Raw genomic sequence first — 15,075 nt, forward strand, 5'->3', positions numbered from 1 at the left:
AGCTGATGAGTTGAATCAGGTGCAGAGGAGGATGCTGGACAGACGTGGGGCACCTAAACGTATAGTGAGGGTGCCCTGGGAAGGCCTGGCAGAGGCCCTGTGCGCAAGATCTCCAACTCCCACCGATTCAATTTAATTCAATTCAATTTTATTTATATAGCGCCAAATCACAACAAAAGTCGCCTCAAGGCGCTTCATCACTACCACCACCAGCAGAGCCTCAACAGCATTCCAAAGGAGACTGGGGACATCGAGTCTGAATGGACCATGTTCAGCATCTCCAGTGCTGAAGCTGCTGAGCTGTGACCACAAGGTGGTTGGGGCCTGTGGTGGTGGTAACCCCCAAACCAGATGATGGCTCTACCTGCTGACTTCGACTGAGAACTTCATCAGGCCACCACCATTGGGATCTCCTTAATCCCACTGGGTCGTCTTCCATAGAGGAAGCAGAGTCTGGGGACGACTCATCTATCTCCAGCAATGAGGTCACTGAACAACTCGCTGGTGGTAGGGCTCCTGGGTCGCTCTGACTTCCTGAAGGCTCTGGATATTGTAGGGCTGTCTTGGTTGACACACCTCTACAATGTTACGTGGAGATCAGGGGCGTTACCTCTGGATGGGAACCACCATCCCGATCTGCCAATCTTTAAGAAGGGGGACCGCAGAGTGTGCTCCAACTTTACAGCCTTACTAAACTATGTTTATGTTTTATATTTTTGTTTAAAAATTTAATATTCTCATTCACCTACTTTATTGTACACCTGATTGTCATGAACCGAAGTTCCACGCACAAGCTGGACCCAGGAGCAGAACACACACACACAGCGGTACGAGAGAACAAAAAATAAACTTTATTATAACTGAGGGTGTCCCGGGAGGGTAGAAGGGAAAAAAACCGCACGGAACCAGAAAAACCGAGGGACCGGGAGGTGAATCGCGCAGGAACGCCGAGAGCGGGACTGTGGGAGGCTGAAACAGAAAAAGGAAAAAAGGATTATTGGGGTGCGGGAAAACGGCAGCATACGAGGGGAAGTAGAGTACGCGTCTTACGATGATAGCGGGGCCGAGGGAACCGGAGGGAGGGGTGAGGGTCCGTGGGGAGAAGCTTCAGAAAGGTCGAGGCGGCTGGGGCTGATTGTGATCCAAATTCCGGACAGGCAGGTGGACAGGCTGGTGGCTCAAACACGCCGAGCTGTGATCTGAGTATACAAGGCAGAGTTAGTGTTAGTTCACACGGATAGGTTTACATAAGGGCTTTCCCGCAGGTGTACGTTACCGCTGAAGGACGACTACGGACTGGCGTGGAGCAGCAGGCTGGGCAGGATTAAATAGTCCACCTGGTGATCGCCCGGGATGGGATGCAGGTGTGGAGTTAGCAGCCACGCCCACGGGAGTGGGCATCCCATCAGCACCTCGGACGCCGGGCCGCGGACCATGACACTGATATCACTTTGCCTCACCATATATGCTTATAGAGCCAGATTGCATCTGAGAGCACCTACTGACACTGTCATTGGACAATTCCACCTTCTCTGGAGCTGTAAAATTAAAATAATGATAATAAAAAAATTTTTTTTAAAAACTGGTATGGAGCCCAGCAGCTGAATCACAGCATCAGCTAAACCACAGTCAACAAGTGAATAATCTACCTGATAATATGTAGAACAGAGCCTCCCCTCCACTAAACCTATTACAAATACACTAGAGACTTCTTTTCAAATGTGTGTAATCACTTTCTTAGTCTACAGGAGTGTATTATAGGGCAAAGAGACAAAGAGAAAGGGAAAATGGCTTATAGACATATAAGAGGTGTTTAGGTGAAGCACAAAGAAAGAGAACTTGAGAGCTTACGGGATTACTGCTCCAGGAACAGAGAGGAAGATCACCAGAACATCATACAAAAGTTAAGACAGAATAACAAAGCTTTAATCTGAAGTCTTTGGCCGAGAGTCTCAATAGACAAAGAAAACAAGTGAAATCCTACACCGAGGCAGAGAATGCTCCCAGTGATGGGAAAACAGCATTTTGCTGAAGGTCTTTTTCCATAGCGTTTTATGTGTGGGTGTGAGACGCATCACATTCAGACATGGTCAGACAAGTGTCTCCTAGGACATTCCCGCAACTGGTAAATAAGAAAAAAAAAAGATTTTAAATGGCTGAAGATGAGCTGGAAAAAATAAAATCTCACACACATCTAAAAATTATTAAGAAAGAGGGAAAAAATAGAACGTCAAAAACGTTTTTTTATGTATTGATTAAAGAAAGTGACAGAACAATAATGGGGAGACTTGGCGGAATGGAACTGGCACCAGAGACTATCATTAGTATGATAAGCTAACGAGTGAAATATGTGTTTGCATGTGTGCGCACATGTGCAGTTGATAGAAAAATGAAGAAATTAAAGAGTGATGCAAAATTATAGCTATTTCTTGATTAGAGATACTCGAGGATTGGCAAAGTAGAAATGAATGTACTTACACTGGGATGCATAGAAAAAAACCCAAACAACTAATTTAATAGTAATAATTTAAAAATACTGCAAATAGAGACAAAAAGTTCACTTCATATTTTGGTATGCTCTATAGTTTGTCAAATATGGCTAAAATAATATAATATGGAAACTGGGACTGAGAATAAATATGTGCTAACATATAGTATTTTCCTGTTAGTTTTTTTTTAACATATGTTACAATACCTAAGGTTAAAAAAATTATAGAAGAAATGGGGAAACATTACAGCTTAACATTTTACATTTTACCCGTTTACTGTAGCTGATATCCATCCACTCGTGTTAACTAATTAAGGTAGGTTGAATCATTCAAGGCCATTTTATGTAGCATTTTTTCACTGTGTTCTCTTGATACTGGAAGTCCCTGTACTTTTCTCTCTGAGCAGAGCTACACATATGTAGACCTACAGTTGTATGTCTGCGTGTGCACAGCTAAATGTTAACATTACCTGGCAACAACACACGCTTCAAGGACAACATTAAATTTCTGAGAATAACTTTATTGCCCAAATTATGTACTGGCTGTCACCATCTTGGATTTCTAGCAATAGAAATAAGCTTGATTAGATGAGACAACAGAGTGCATTGGCTAACCAAACTTGCTAGCATTAGCACTCAATACCCGCTAATTCACGCTGCAATGCATGCAATAAAAGAAGCAAATAAATTATAGAATTTTACTCACTGAAACATGTTAGTACAGTTAATTGCACAGAATGCCATAAACATAATAAGAATGCACTAAAACTAAGAGAAAACCAAGGAGGCCTAGCTTAGTAACTAGATTTGGCTTAGGTGTCAATTACCAGCCCGAAGCTGCAAACTTGCCAAAAAACTTTGTACCCAAACGGGCTGTACCCATACAATAACTTAATACTATGAAACAAACAAGTTGTACATCGGAGATGAAGAAGTCTTTGCTATTATAAAACTAATGTCCTCAGAAGCTCATCGTTCCAGCAGCGTTCCTGTTTGTTTGCTTCTTGAAATGTTTTTCAGTTTTTCCAAGAAGAAAAAACTGATGAAAAAACTGCACAAAATATAAAGTCAAGACCCAGCCCCCTCGTAAATGTAATTATTTGTACTGTGTGGCTTCAGTTTTGGATTCTAAGTTCATGGACAGGAGAAATTTTGAGTATAATAAGAATAATATTCTCCAATGGAGGAATGCAGGGAGGTGGGGTGGAGAGAACAGAAAGCAAAATATTTCTCTGAGTGTTTTACAAGCTTTAGCTTGCACTTTTAAACCTCACATTATTGGCCTAAGCTAGGTGAAGTAAACTACATAAAAGTGAAATGATAGGAGGGGCTGGAGAACAAAAGAGCTCTGCAACAAAAGGCCTATTCATATTGACGTGTTTAGTTAGTTGCTTAGATCTTTCCAAATAGTAACAATAAGATCAAATCTATTACAGTTTACATAACACATCTAATATTCATGTTTAGCCAAGGTGTACCGCAGTCCAGACTTCATGTTTCTATGAGGTAAAAAGAAAATTCTGTCTTCAGGCCTGTAAAAACGGCTGTGTCAACAGAGCGCAGGTACGGTGCCACAGTGTTAGAACAGCAGGTATTTCATACAGCATCAGGGCTTAAGGCACAATTGAACAGCTCAAATGTCCCCATCTTGTTTAATTCATTGTAAATCTTATGTAGGCAGATCAAATGAATAACACTGAATACCTGCCAAGTTCTGCAAAGAGAGAGTCGGCGTGTGTAGCCGCAGGCTCGATATCTGTGGACAGGTTATGATAATTGGCTAATATGCATTCACACACTGTAATATACCTCAGGAGGGGGGAGGAAGCTAGAGAGGGAGCGTTGGAAAGGTGAAAGGGTGTAACGAGAAAAACAGGCAGAGACAACAGAGAAAGAATGTTGCGATAGAGAGACGAGTAAAAACTAAGACAGATGGAGGAGTGACAGAAAACAGCAAAAAGGAAAAGAAAGTGATCTGTTTCTACCAGGACAGTCTGCATGAAGTGGAAGTCGAGCCTCAAAGAGGGAATAGCGAGGAATGGTTAAAGACAGAGTGGAATAGGAGATGAATAAAGGAGGTGAAGGAGGGAGCGTAGGTGTAGAAGGGGATGGAGAAGCAGCATTCCTGACTGCACAGTTACAGAAAGGCACGGGAAAATGGAAAAGCAGTTAAACTGAAATCCAGATGCCTCAGAGACCAGCAGAGGGTCAAACTAATCCACACACACACACAGACAGAGCGCTCCATCCCCTCTTTTACTGCCTCCTTCTTAGACCTCGGGACATTGGTGGCTTTACAAATCAGCAAACATCATCAGGACTAGAACATCAACTGGATCCTTTTTTTCTTGTCTACACCTGGTTTTCTTGTAAAGCTTTGTATCCTGCAGCCAAAACAAAGGACTTTGTCTATTTTGTACTAAAGCTGTTTATCTTTTCCATCTTCTAGAGGAATTTTCAGGTGAGTCTCTGGTGGTTTTTCCTAATGAGAACTTGTTAAATGCTCCCAGATGCAGTTGTTTGAGTTGAAGTTTCAGGATGCCGTTTTCTACGTAGAACACTGACTGTAATTTTCTCCAATTAAGAGGTTTGAAATGTGACTGTTGACTCTTAATTTCTATGTTTAACAATTGGACGTTGTCTAATAAGAGTCCAAAGACAGTAAACATGATCGTTTTAGAGCCGCTTTGGCCACCAGTGTCACAGTAATTCATCTGTTTGTCGGCTTGTATAGAATTAAATTTGCCATTCTTTTGTCCACAAGTCTTAATAAAGCTGTGAATTAGCTCTCACATAAATAATGTGACATGCATGCCCACAGCCCACCAAGGTGTCCAAAGAGCAAACGTTTATACATGATTTACTATGTGCGAGACAGACTTATGTGAGACCAAATCTTTGTTTACTATAACCGGGTCCTTTGGCAACATGCATTTTAATCATACTGGTACAAATGAGCACTTCAGGCAAACAGACGGTCAACATGAATACACAGTTTAGTATTTGTTAGAAACGGCTCTGTTTTAATGACTAATGAGGACCAGCTTTCAGAAATAAGACTTCTACACTCTACAAAGACGCAACAACAGCATTTAGATTAGCTGTAAAGTCAGCTAAGCTTCCCTTCATCCACATGCTAAGCTAAAACTATAAGAGATTTACACCTAGTACTTGGAGGGAAACCAAAACCAAAACTTTCTTCTCAACCTTCATAGTAGCAAAACCAACATAGAGCCTTTTTGTGCAATACACACATTCAATTATCATTTTGCTGTAGCTCAAGAGGCAAAGCATCCATCGTGGTGTGAACTTGTGTGAATGTTAGACAGAAAAAGCATAGCAAACAGTGCCTGTGTGAATGAGGCAAGTTGCATAAAGTTCTTTGAGCGCTCAGGTAGAACAGAAAAGTGCTGCGTACGTTCTAGTCCATTTACCATTTCTTCCCTTATGAGCTGATTAGGCGTTAATAAAGAATCATAACCGCAACATCAATCAGTAAATGTCCATCCATCCATTCGCTTCCGCTTATCCTTTTCAGGGTCGCGGGGGGCGCTGGAGCCTATCCCAGCTGTCATAGGGCGAAAGGCGGGGTACACCCTGGACAGGTCGCCAGTCTGTCGCAATCAGTAAATGTAACCATTATAATTGCTAGATGACCTTATGTAGACAGGGTTAGTATCTAATGGCAACACTCGGTACATAATGTTGAAAGAGATTTCTGAATGAGGATATATGGGCAGCACATGATCGCAGGCCTACAGACGTGCATGGAAAACATGTGGGAATCATATTGTAGTCCTCTCCTGACATGTGTTATCTTGAATAAAGCAGCTGTGACTTGGCTGACTGTCAGCATAATGCTTTTGACATAAAGATGTATTGGCTTTACTCCGACATTCTTCTTTTTTTTTTTATAATTCAAGTATTTGTTAGATTTTGCATTTTATAACAGCAAATACAAAGATGCAGCAACCAAAAGCAAGAAGCAAACAAACAAAAACAAACAAAAACAACAAAAAACAACAAAAAACAAAACAAAAACAGTGAGGTTTTAACATATGTTGTATTAAGATCAAATGTCCAAGTCATGGAGACTTGTAGGTGCAAAAATGGTCCCACTGTTCCACCGCAGCTTCCGTCACATGATGTATTTTTCCCTACTCCGGCATTCTTAAAAGAATAATCAAAGTGAGAGGGATCTGACTTTTGATCAGTCTTCAGTGGCGGATCATTGGCTAACAGTACTTTTACCCTAACAACACAATTAAGGCTGGGAGATATAGTATGACAAGCTCTAAAGACTTGCTTGTAGTAGGAAACTGTAAACTACATTCAGTAGCTTACTTGCACTGAAAAGCAATGAGCCTACCCGACTCTGTTACTGTTGTCGCCACATCTGTTCAACTAAAACTCTAGCCTATCACGCCATAAGAAAAGCACCTCAAAGTACTTTTGCAATTGCACATCTTGGATATATAGTAACTACCTTGGAATGTGTTGACTTTGAATACTGACTAAAGCTTAGTGTTGATGTCGAGAGTTGCTGATACCTTGATTCGATACATTCCACCAGTACACAGGAGAAGTCGCTAGCAAATATTTTGATGTTGAATGACCGCTGGCTTACCATCCTTTCTGCTCCATAAGGAAATATTCTATTGTCCCCTTTCTTAGCTCACCATCTGCTCTTTATGAATATTGTCTGGACCTCTATCCTGTACTTACTGGGAAGAAGATGTTTGTACACAAGAATGTGAATTCTGTTCAGTTAATATCTAAAGTCTAACAAAATAGAAACAGTCATTTGTTTTGTTTTAGTATTTACAAAACAAAACAAACTGTGTCAGAGTAACTGTGTTTTTTTAAAGGTTTCATGAAAATACTCTACAGCTTACTGCAGGATAAATAGGTTAGTTTGCTGTGCTGTGCTGGGTTTAAAGTGTGTGTGAGAGTGCAGAGTGGCTGTGGTGTTCATGGTCAGAGTTAGGTTACATAAAGGGCAGAGATGAACTTGAAGTTAAGTTGGTTGTATAGTGTAAAGTATAAAGACAGCATAAACAGTGGACTGTCAGTGTAGAGGATGGAAATCAGCCAGGACGACTCATAAAACATCTGCTAACATCTGGTTGAATTCAGACGTGTACACCCACAAAGAGCAGCAGGTCAGCTGATCACAGCCTGTACGTGATTCTTTTATTAGAATAAAATTTAGATTGAAATAAAAGTTGTATTCCCATCTACTAATATTATTTATTATTGCATTAATGTAGCACAAGGTTCAGTTAGATTGGCATAAAAATATGTGGTAGAATTGTCCTTCAAGGATCTACTTTGTGATTCGGGAAAAGTAACATCTCATAAAAGAAGCCAAGTGGCGTATTATATAGAGTTTCTTTGCACACTCCACACAAGGATAATCCATGTGCCGAAGTGTAAAGTGTTAGCAAAGTTGGTTTTCTATTGACCTAAATAGAAAACCAACTTTACAGGTTACAGTATAGTTTTCTTTGCTTCATTCACTCAAGGTGTTTAAAAGTGCAGTGGAGATGAAAAGAACTGAATGGCTATAAGACAGCATGACCATATACAAAGACATAAAGGAAAGATTGATGTATTTTGGCAGTGATATAAAGAAAAAAACCTTTTTCCAGGAAACACGTGAAATTGATAAGAAACAGAGTTTTGTGCTCTGCCCCTTTCAGGAGGTATATGCATTTAATCTCTGTCGGGAGGAAGCCTGAAACAGGTGCTTTATGGTTGCATAGTTCAGGGAAACCCTTTTCTCATCTCCTCGTGTGTTTTCTCATGCCTCTGTTTTTTAATCTTCTTCTCTTTTGTATTTTTTTCCTTTCATCGACCTCTTGCCCTCTCTCACTTTACACTTTAATTTCCAGCTTTTACTTTTTGTTTCCAGCGTTTTCTGGCAGAGAAATGTTAAAGGTGTTAAAGAAAGGGTAAAACACTTCTTTACCCTTTCTTCTTTTCCTCTGTGATCAGCATATCCATTCACATTGGAGACTGAGACCAAACGGACACCTTTACTGGACTATAAAATCTATGCAGGAGCTGTCGATGAAACTGGCTCCTAGTTTTTAAGTTTTATGACGTGAAGTTGCTGCTCAGGTATGTGTAACACCCAATAAACTGTAACAAAACTGCTTTTAACATGTCATTGAAAGCACAGAATGGATGTTTGAAGCTACGTGGACATTTATTGTGAATACTGTGATATCATACTTGACCCCAAAGCTCCAGAGATTATTTTCCTTAGCCCCTGAACTCTTCGTGGAGGACACATTTTTCCCTGTAACCCAAACTGCTGCTATCATACTAAGACTGAGCAGGATATTTCAGGGCTCATAAGCCTCATGGCAAGGTTGTAGACCAGGGGTGTCAAACATAAGGTCTGGGGGCCAGAATTGGCTCAGCAAAGACTCCAATCTGGCCCACTGGACAGATTTGAAAAATGAGAGGGAGGGCATAGAATAATTTGTCATAAAAAAGTAATTAAGTAACTGTTTTGTTAATAATCTAATATAGAATTGTCTGTCTGTCACAATGGGTCTTCTATCTTTTTTGTTTCCTTTAGTTTTGCACATTTATTTCTTACAATTTAAACCAACAGCAGGATTTCTTTATCATGTAGAAAAACTCTAGAAGTACTGTTGAAAATGGCCTTCATGTTCTTATAGGGACATAGCTTAAGGATTAAATGTGTGGTTAGAAGTCTTTATGCTGACAGAACAGGGGGTTTCACGGGTCGGGCAGCTTAAGATCAAAGCGGACCGTATGTGACCCACCATGTAAAACGAGTTTGACATCCTTCCTGTAGATGTCCAATTCACGTTCCCACGGTTGTATCCGCTTTTTTGCAGGTCTTTGGCGACACAGAGGGAATGATTTAGAAAACTTAGCCAATGCAGAGGTCCATGAGATGTACTCGTGTGTGGTCTTTGAAAAAGTTTGTGTAGGTTAAATTGGTCAATAAGTCGCTTTGGACGGAAAGCAGAAGTCACCGCAAAGAGGAAGACGTGTGGAAAAAAGCAAAAACATGAAAGGCCAAGAAGCATAGATCAGAAGCTCACAATGGCTGAAATGGAGTGTTTGGTGTTTAACACTCCATTTCACTCCGACTTGTGCATTCTTAGACACGTGGGCTAAACCGAGAGACCAGCAGCTACGCAGACATAAACAGGAGTAGCCCCCATGATCAGGCGAGACTGCCCCATCACAGCTACAACATGTAGACGTAGGTCTCTACAGCTTCTTCCCACTACGAGTGATATACTTTGCTGGGTCGTTTAGTCTTGTTATTATGAAATTTAAACTATTCCTGGAATAGAATGTTTTATTTTAACTACAAAAGGGGAAAAATATTGTTTTTGACACAGAACGGTCCATTTAGGTCTTTTTCCCGCTTGTGTGTGAACAGATTCTTTATTTTGATTAAAACTGTCATGACTAAATCCAGGTGATGATGACCTGACCTCTGTAGTAGCAAGAAAAATGAGAAGTGCACGATCGTAGATTTGTGTTGCAATGATAATAAAAAATCAAATTTCACGTTGTAGGACCTCCTGTCAAACACACACGCACACACAACCAGCTGTTAGATGAATCAGCCTGCCTTCGAGGGACGAGAGCACAGAGACACACAAGGAAACTAGAAACCCTTAAATGGCCTCAAATGACTTAAAATATGCTCGTGATGTTTGGTTCTATCTGTTCTCTTCCTTTATTTGTATCTTGGCTAACTATGTAGCAATATCACGTGCACGTGGGATTCAGTGTGTGTGTGTTTTTATTGTGCTTGGTTGTATGTAATTGGCATGTATTGTTCTCAAAGGAGCATGTTTAAACTAGGCTAATGGCTGCCAAGCGCCCTGGCACTGCAGCGAGCTACGGCTGACAAGTTTCCAGTGTTAAGTAGTTATTTTCCATTCCACTGTTTATTGTATTTCATTCTATCCTGTTCTATTTATTTGAGGTGACTTATTAAAATATTAAAACCAAGTGCAGCCATTGTTTTTACACGACTATGTTGGTTATGAGAGGATTTACAGGCTACTGTGGTGACGGACAGGATTAAACCAAGTGCACTAACCTCTCCAGGATGTTTCGTCCACCTTGAGGCTGAATAGTTTGGCACGACAAGAACTACTGTCGACTTTTTCTCACGACTCTCATTTCCTTTCTCACTGCTTCTCATGCTTTGAATGCTACCGGTGTTCTTTCCTCTGTCTCTTCCATCACCTTGGGCTTGTGGAAACGGTTACTGATGCGATTTAATTTGAGAGACATTATGGTCATTTACATTTTTACTTTCATCATAGCTCCTTAAATCTCAAATGAAATCTAAATGTAAAACGAGAAAGGGTGAGAAAGGATTCAAAAACTTAGAAGGCACTAAAAACTTCAAACGGCACTGTCATTAACTTTAACATTTAACATGCTAGCAGAGGCCTGCAGAGTCTGAGGTGAAGTTGTTGTAGTTTCTCTGAGCACTTCTCAGACCTTCAGGTGACTTTGCTGGGACATCCTCTCCAGATTCGGGCTTTGCATTAAGACAAACCTGAATGGTCCAAACCAGCAAAATGCCAAAACTTCAGCTTTTATAGGGGATCAGTTAATGAAGTGCGTTTGATTAGAGCAGCTGGCTGCTACTTTCCTTCTGAACTCCTGTGCAAGCAGGAGCACTGTACTTGGTGTGTGTGTGTGTGTGGGGGGGGGGTTCCTGTGAAATCTGTCTGTTTCCCATGACTGTAGTTGGCCAAAGAATCTGTTGTATTGCATCCTTCATTATTTAAGGATTTTTGCTCTGCAGCTGAACACACCTACGAAATAAAAAAGTTTTTATCATTACATCTTTCCTAATAGTTTGACAGCTTATTCTATCAGCAGTCCATTCCAGCATGCGCTAAGCAAGAGTGTGGTAGTCTGATGGTTTCCGCTACAATATCATCTACTCCGCACACGGATCAATATAAAGAAAAGAGTGTGTTATGTGATCATGTTCGTAAGGTACACGGCACTGCGAGAGATCTTTTTGTTAACACAAATCTGCACCAACAGGTGTGTTCATGACGTGATCAGTCAAACAGCCATCCAGTCATGGCACTGTGGTGGTGCGCCAAGGTCGCCCGCAGCCTGGCTACAGCGTGGTTTTCCCTGCTCCTTTCATCACTGCTGTGGCAAATGGTAAAAAAATGTATAGAGGCCCATTTGTCTTCTGAATTTCTACATTTGCCTGATATCACTCCATAGATTTCTTCCTTTAAACTTCCTCTAGATCATTCCTGTCCACACCGTCCCATCCTGCCCCCGGAGCTGCAGCTGTCCAGGTGTCAGAGAGGTCCACTGTACGTTCAGACACCTCACCAGTATACCAAAAACTCTTCCTAAGGACACAGAGCGGCTGAACCTGGGGTAAGATCCCACACACACTAAGACACAATTACCAAATGTCAGTCCAAGGGGAAAAAAACTAAACACATGAAGCCGTGTGGAATGCCATGGTCTTGTTTTCTTTCTGTAACTAATGATCGAGCTGCCTCGCAAACCAAGTCATGATAAATATTTACAATTGTTTTAATGACATTAATCTTAAATCTTAACCTCTCTTGTGTAATGGCGCCGGTGAGGTCGGCTGCCGTGCTGGATGCTCTGCCCTAACTTCTCCACTTTTTGCAGTTTTTCGTCACTTTTTGCTATATCTGCGATAATCTTGCATGGGCATCATGCAAAACACACAAATCCGCTACAGTAGAGACACTTTGGTTTCTATTGGTTTGCAATACACGAACATTTCACCATGTTTAACTCCGGACCCAACCTGGCCAAAGGAGATCCTGAGAGAGAACAAAGGACGCGACCCTAAGCGACGGCCTCGAGGTAAAAGAGCCGGCATCAGGAACAGGCTACGGGCTCGCGCACACCGCGCACCCATGCCCAGTATCCTGCTAGCCAATGTTCAATCCATCGAGAACAAGCTTGATGACCTCAGAGCCAGAATCAAGTTCCAGAGAGACATTCGGGACTGCAACCTCCTCTGCTTTACCGAGACTTGGCTGAACCCAGCGATACCAGACCACGCCGTGCAGCCGACGGGGTTCTTTTCGGTTTACCGCATGGACAGGACAATGGAGTCGGGGAAGAAAAGAGGTGGTGGAGTATGTTTGATGGTGAACAACAGATGGTGCGACAGCACAAACATCTCCCCACTCACACGCTCTTGCTCGCCCAATCTGGAGCTATTGATCGTTAAGTGTCGCCCTTTCACTGCGGTCATTGCCTGCGCTGTTTACATTCCGCCTCACGCGGACTCGGACACTGCCTTATGTGAGCTACATGAGGCTCTCACACATCAGCAAACACTTCACCAAGATGCCGCACTCATTGTTATGGGAGATTTTAACAGAGTGAATCTCAAACGGACATTTCACAACCTTCACCAGCACATCAACTGCCCCACCCGGGGCACGAGGACATTAGACCACTGCTACACCCCGTTCAAGAACTGTTACAAGGCTCAGCCCCTGCCGGCATTTGGAAAATCGGACCATTCCGCCATCTTCCTCATACCTGCTTACAAACAAAGGATAAAGCAGCATCCACCAATCAGGAGGGAGGTCGCTCGCTGGACGGACCAATCGGTGGCCGCGCTGCAGGACGCACTGGATGACGCACTGGATGACGCAGACTGGGACATGTTTCGGCGCAGCTCTGATGACATCAACATGTTTACGGAAGCGGTTGTGGGATTTATCGGGAAACTAGCGGACGACACAGCAGAAAGAACTATCATCCGAACGTTTCCCAACCAGAAGCCGTGGGTGGATAAAAACATCCGCGACGCTCTGAGATCACGCACCGCTGCCTACAATGAAGGGCTTGTCTCTGGTAATATGGTCCGAAAGGCAAAGCGGAGCTACGGGGAAAAACTAGAGTCACAGCTACGACAGTGCGACTCTAGGAGCCTGTGGAAAGGACTGCGGACTATAACGGACTATAAACGACCAGCTTCTTCAATGATGAATGCAGATGCTTCACTGGCTGATGAGCTGAACACGTTTTATGCTCGCTTCGACGCCGCAGCAATTAAAACAACAAATGGCTGCGCGCGCTCGGAGTGCACCAGTGAAGAAAATGCATTCGTCATCACAGAGCATGCCGTGAGGAACACCTTCAGGAGGGTGAACACCAGGAAGGCAGCAGGACCAGATGCAATCCCTGGCCGGGTCCTTAGAGCCTGCGCTGATCAACTAGCACCGGTGTTCACGGAGATCTTCAACCTCTCCCTGGCCCAAGCTGTGGTTCCCACGTGCTTCAAACGGTCCATTATTGTCCCTGTTCCAAAGAAACAACAGCCCGCTTGCCACAATGACTACCGTCCAGTAGCACTGACTTCAATTGTGATGAAGTGTTTTGAAAGACTGATGAGAGATCACATCACTTCTTCACTTCCTCCCACCATCGACTCACTTCAGTTTGCTTACCGGACTAATCGTTCCACAGACGATGCCATATGTCACCTGCTCCACACATCCCTGAGTCACCTGGACACTGGCAGAGGGAATTATGTTAGGATGCTGTTCGTGGACTACAGTTCAGCATTCAACACAATAATTCCCTCTAAGCTTTTCACCAAGTTGACGGATCTAGGACTCAGCTCATCACTGTGTCAGTGGATCCTCAACTTCCTCACAGACAGACCCCAATCAGTGAGGGTGGGAAAACAAGTCTCCCCCTCCATCTCACTCAGCACTGGAGTGCCTCAGGGCTGTGTTTTAAGCCCCCTGCTGTACTCACTGTACACTTATGACTGTGTAGCCACATCCGACACCACCTCCATTGTCAAGTTTGCTGACGACACTGCTGTTGTGGGCCTGATCTCCGACAACATCGAGACGGCCTACCTGGAGGAGATTAGGAACCTGGAGACCTGGTGCCAGGAGAATAACCTCCTCCTAAACGTCAGCAAGACTAAGGAGCTGATCGTAGACTTCACTACAAAGCAGGCGAGGAATTACAAACCCCTCATCATCAGTGGCACGCCAGTGGAGAGAGTGGACAGTTTCCGATACCTGGGTGTCCACATCACTCAGGACCTGTCATGGTCCTGCCACATCAACACCCTGGTTAAGAAAGCCCGTCAGCGTCTCTTCTTCCTCAGAAGACTTAGAGACTTCCATCTGCCACTGAAGGTGCTCAAGAACTTTTACTCCTGCACCATCGAGAGCATCCTGACGGCAAACATCTGCACCTGGTTTGGGAACAGCACCAAGCAGGACAGACGAGATCTGCAAAGGGTGGTGCGCTCGGCAGAACGCATCATTCAATCAGAGCTCCCTGACCTGCTGTCCATCTACACCAAGCGGTGCAAGTCCAAAGCTAGGAAGATTATGATGGACCTCTCCCATCCCAACAATGGACTCTTCTCACTGTTGAGGTCTGGGAAGCGCTTCCGCTCCCTTAAGGCCAAAACAGAGAGAATGAAGAGGAGCTTCTTCCCCCAGGCTATTCGGGGCCTGAACCAGGTGTAGGACTGGACTCTCCCAAACACGTCACTATAAGACTGGACTCTCACA

General features: G+C 43.2%; 1 protein-coding gene and 1 long non-coding RNA gene across 2 annotated transcripts in view; one reads left to right on the top strand and one right to left on the bottom strand.

Moving 5' to 3' along the window:
* Positions 1–870: 870 nt before the first annotated feature.
* On the bottom strand, positions 871–1,412 carry LOC146677220 (uncharacterized). The gene is made up of 3 exons (XR_014907693.1): positions 1,277–1,412; positions 1,051–1,199; positions 871–969 (listed from the first exon to the last, which is right to left on the bottom strand). It is a non-coding gene; the product is annotated as an uncharacterized LOC146677220 (long non-coding RNA).
* Positions 1,413–4,475: 3,063 nt separating this feature from the next.
* The window catches only part of LOC146677221 (matrix-remodeling-associated protein 5), a 29,512-nt gene continuing 18,912 nt past the window's right edge, over positions 4,476–15,075 (top strand). The window contains exons 1-3 of the mRNA XM_085419447.1: positions 4,476–4,949; positions 11,561–11,686; positions 11,778–11,914. Coding sequence (XP_085275573.1) covers positions 11,600–11,686; positions 11,778–11,914 — 224 coding nt within the window. The 5' untranslated portion in view covers positions 4,476–4,949; positions 11,561–11,599. The remainder of the gene's footprint in view (positions 4,950–11,560; positions 11,687–11,777; positions 11,915–15,075) is intronic.

Source organism: Rhamphochromis longiceps, linkage group LG2 (genome assembly GCF_057381845.1).
Source record: "Rhamphochromis longiceps isolate RC_006_pf linkage group LG2, R_longiceps_female_GT1.1, whole genome shotgun sequence".
Classification (NCBI taxonomy): Eukaryota; Metazoa; Chordata; class Actinopteri; order Cichliformes; family Cichlidae; genus Rhamphochromis; species Rhamphochromis longiceps.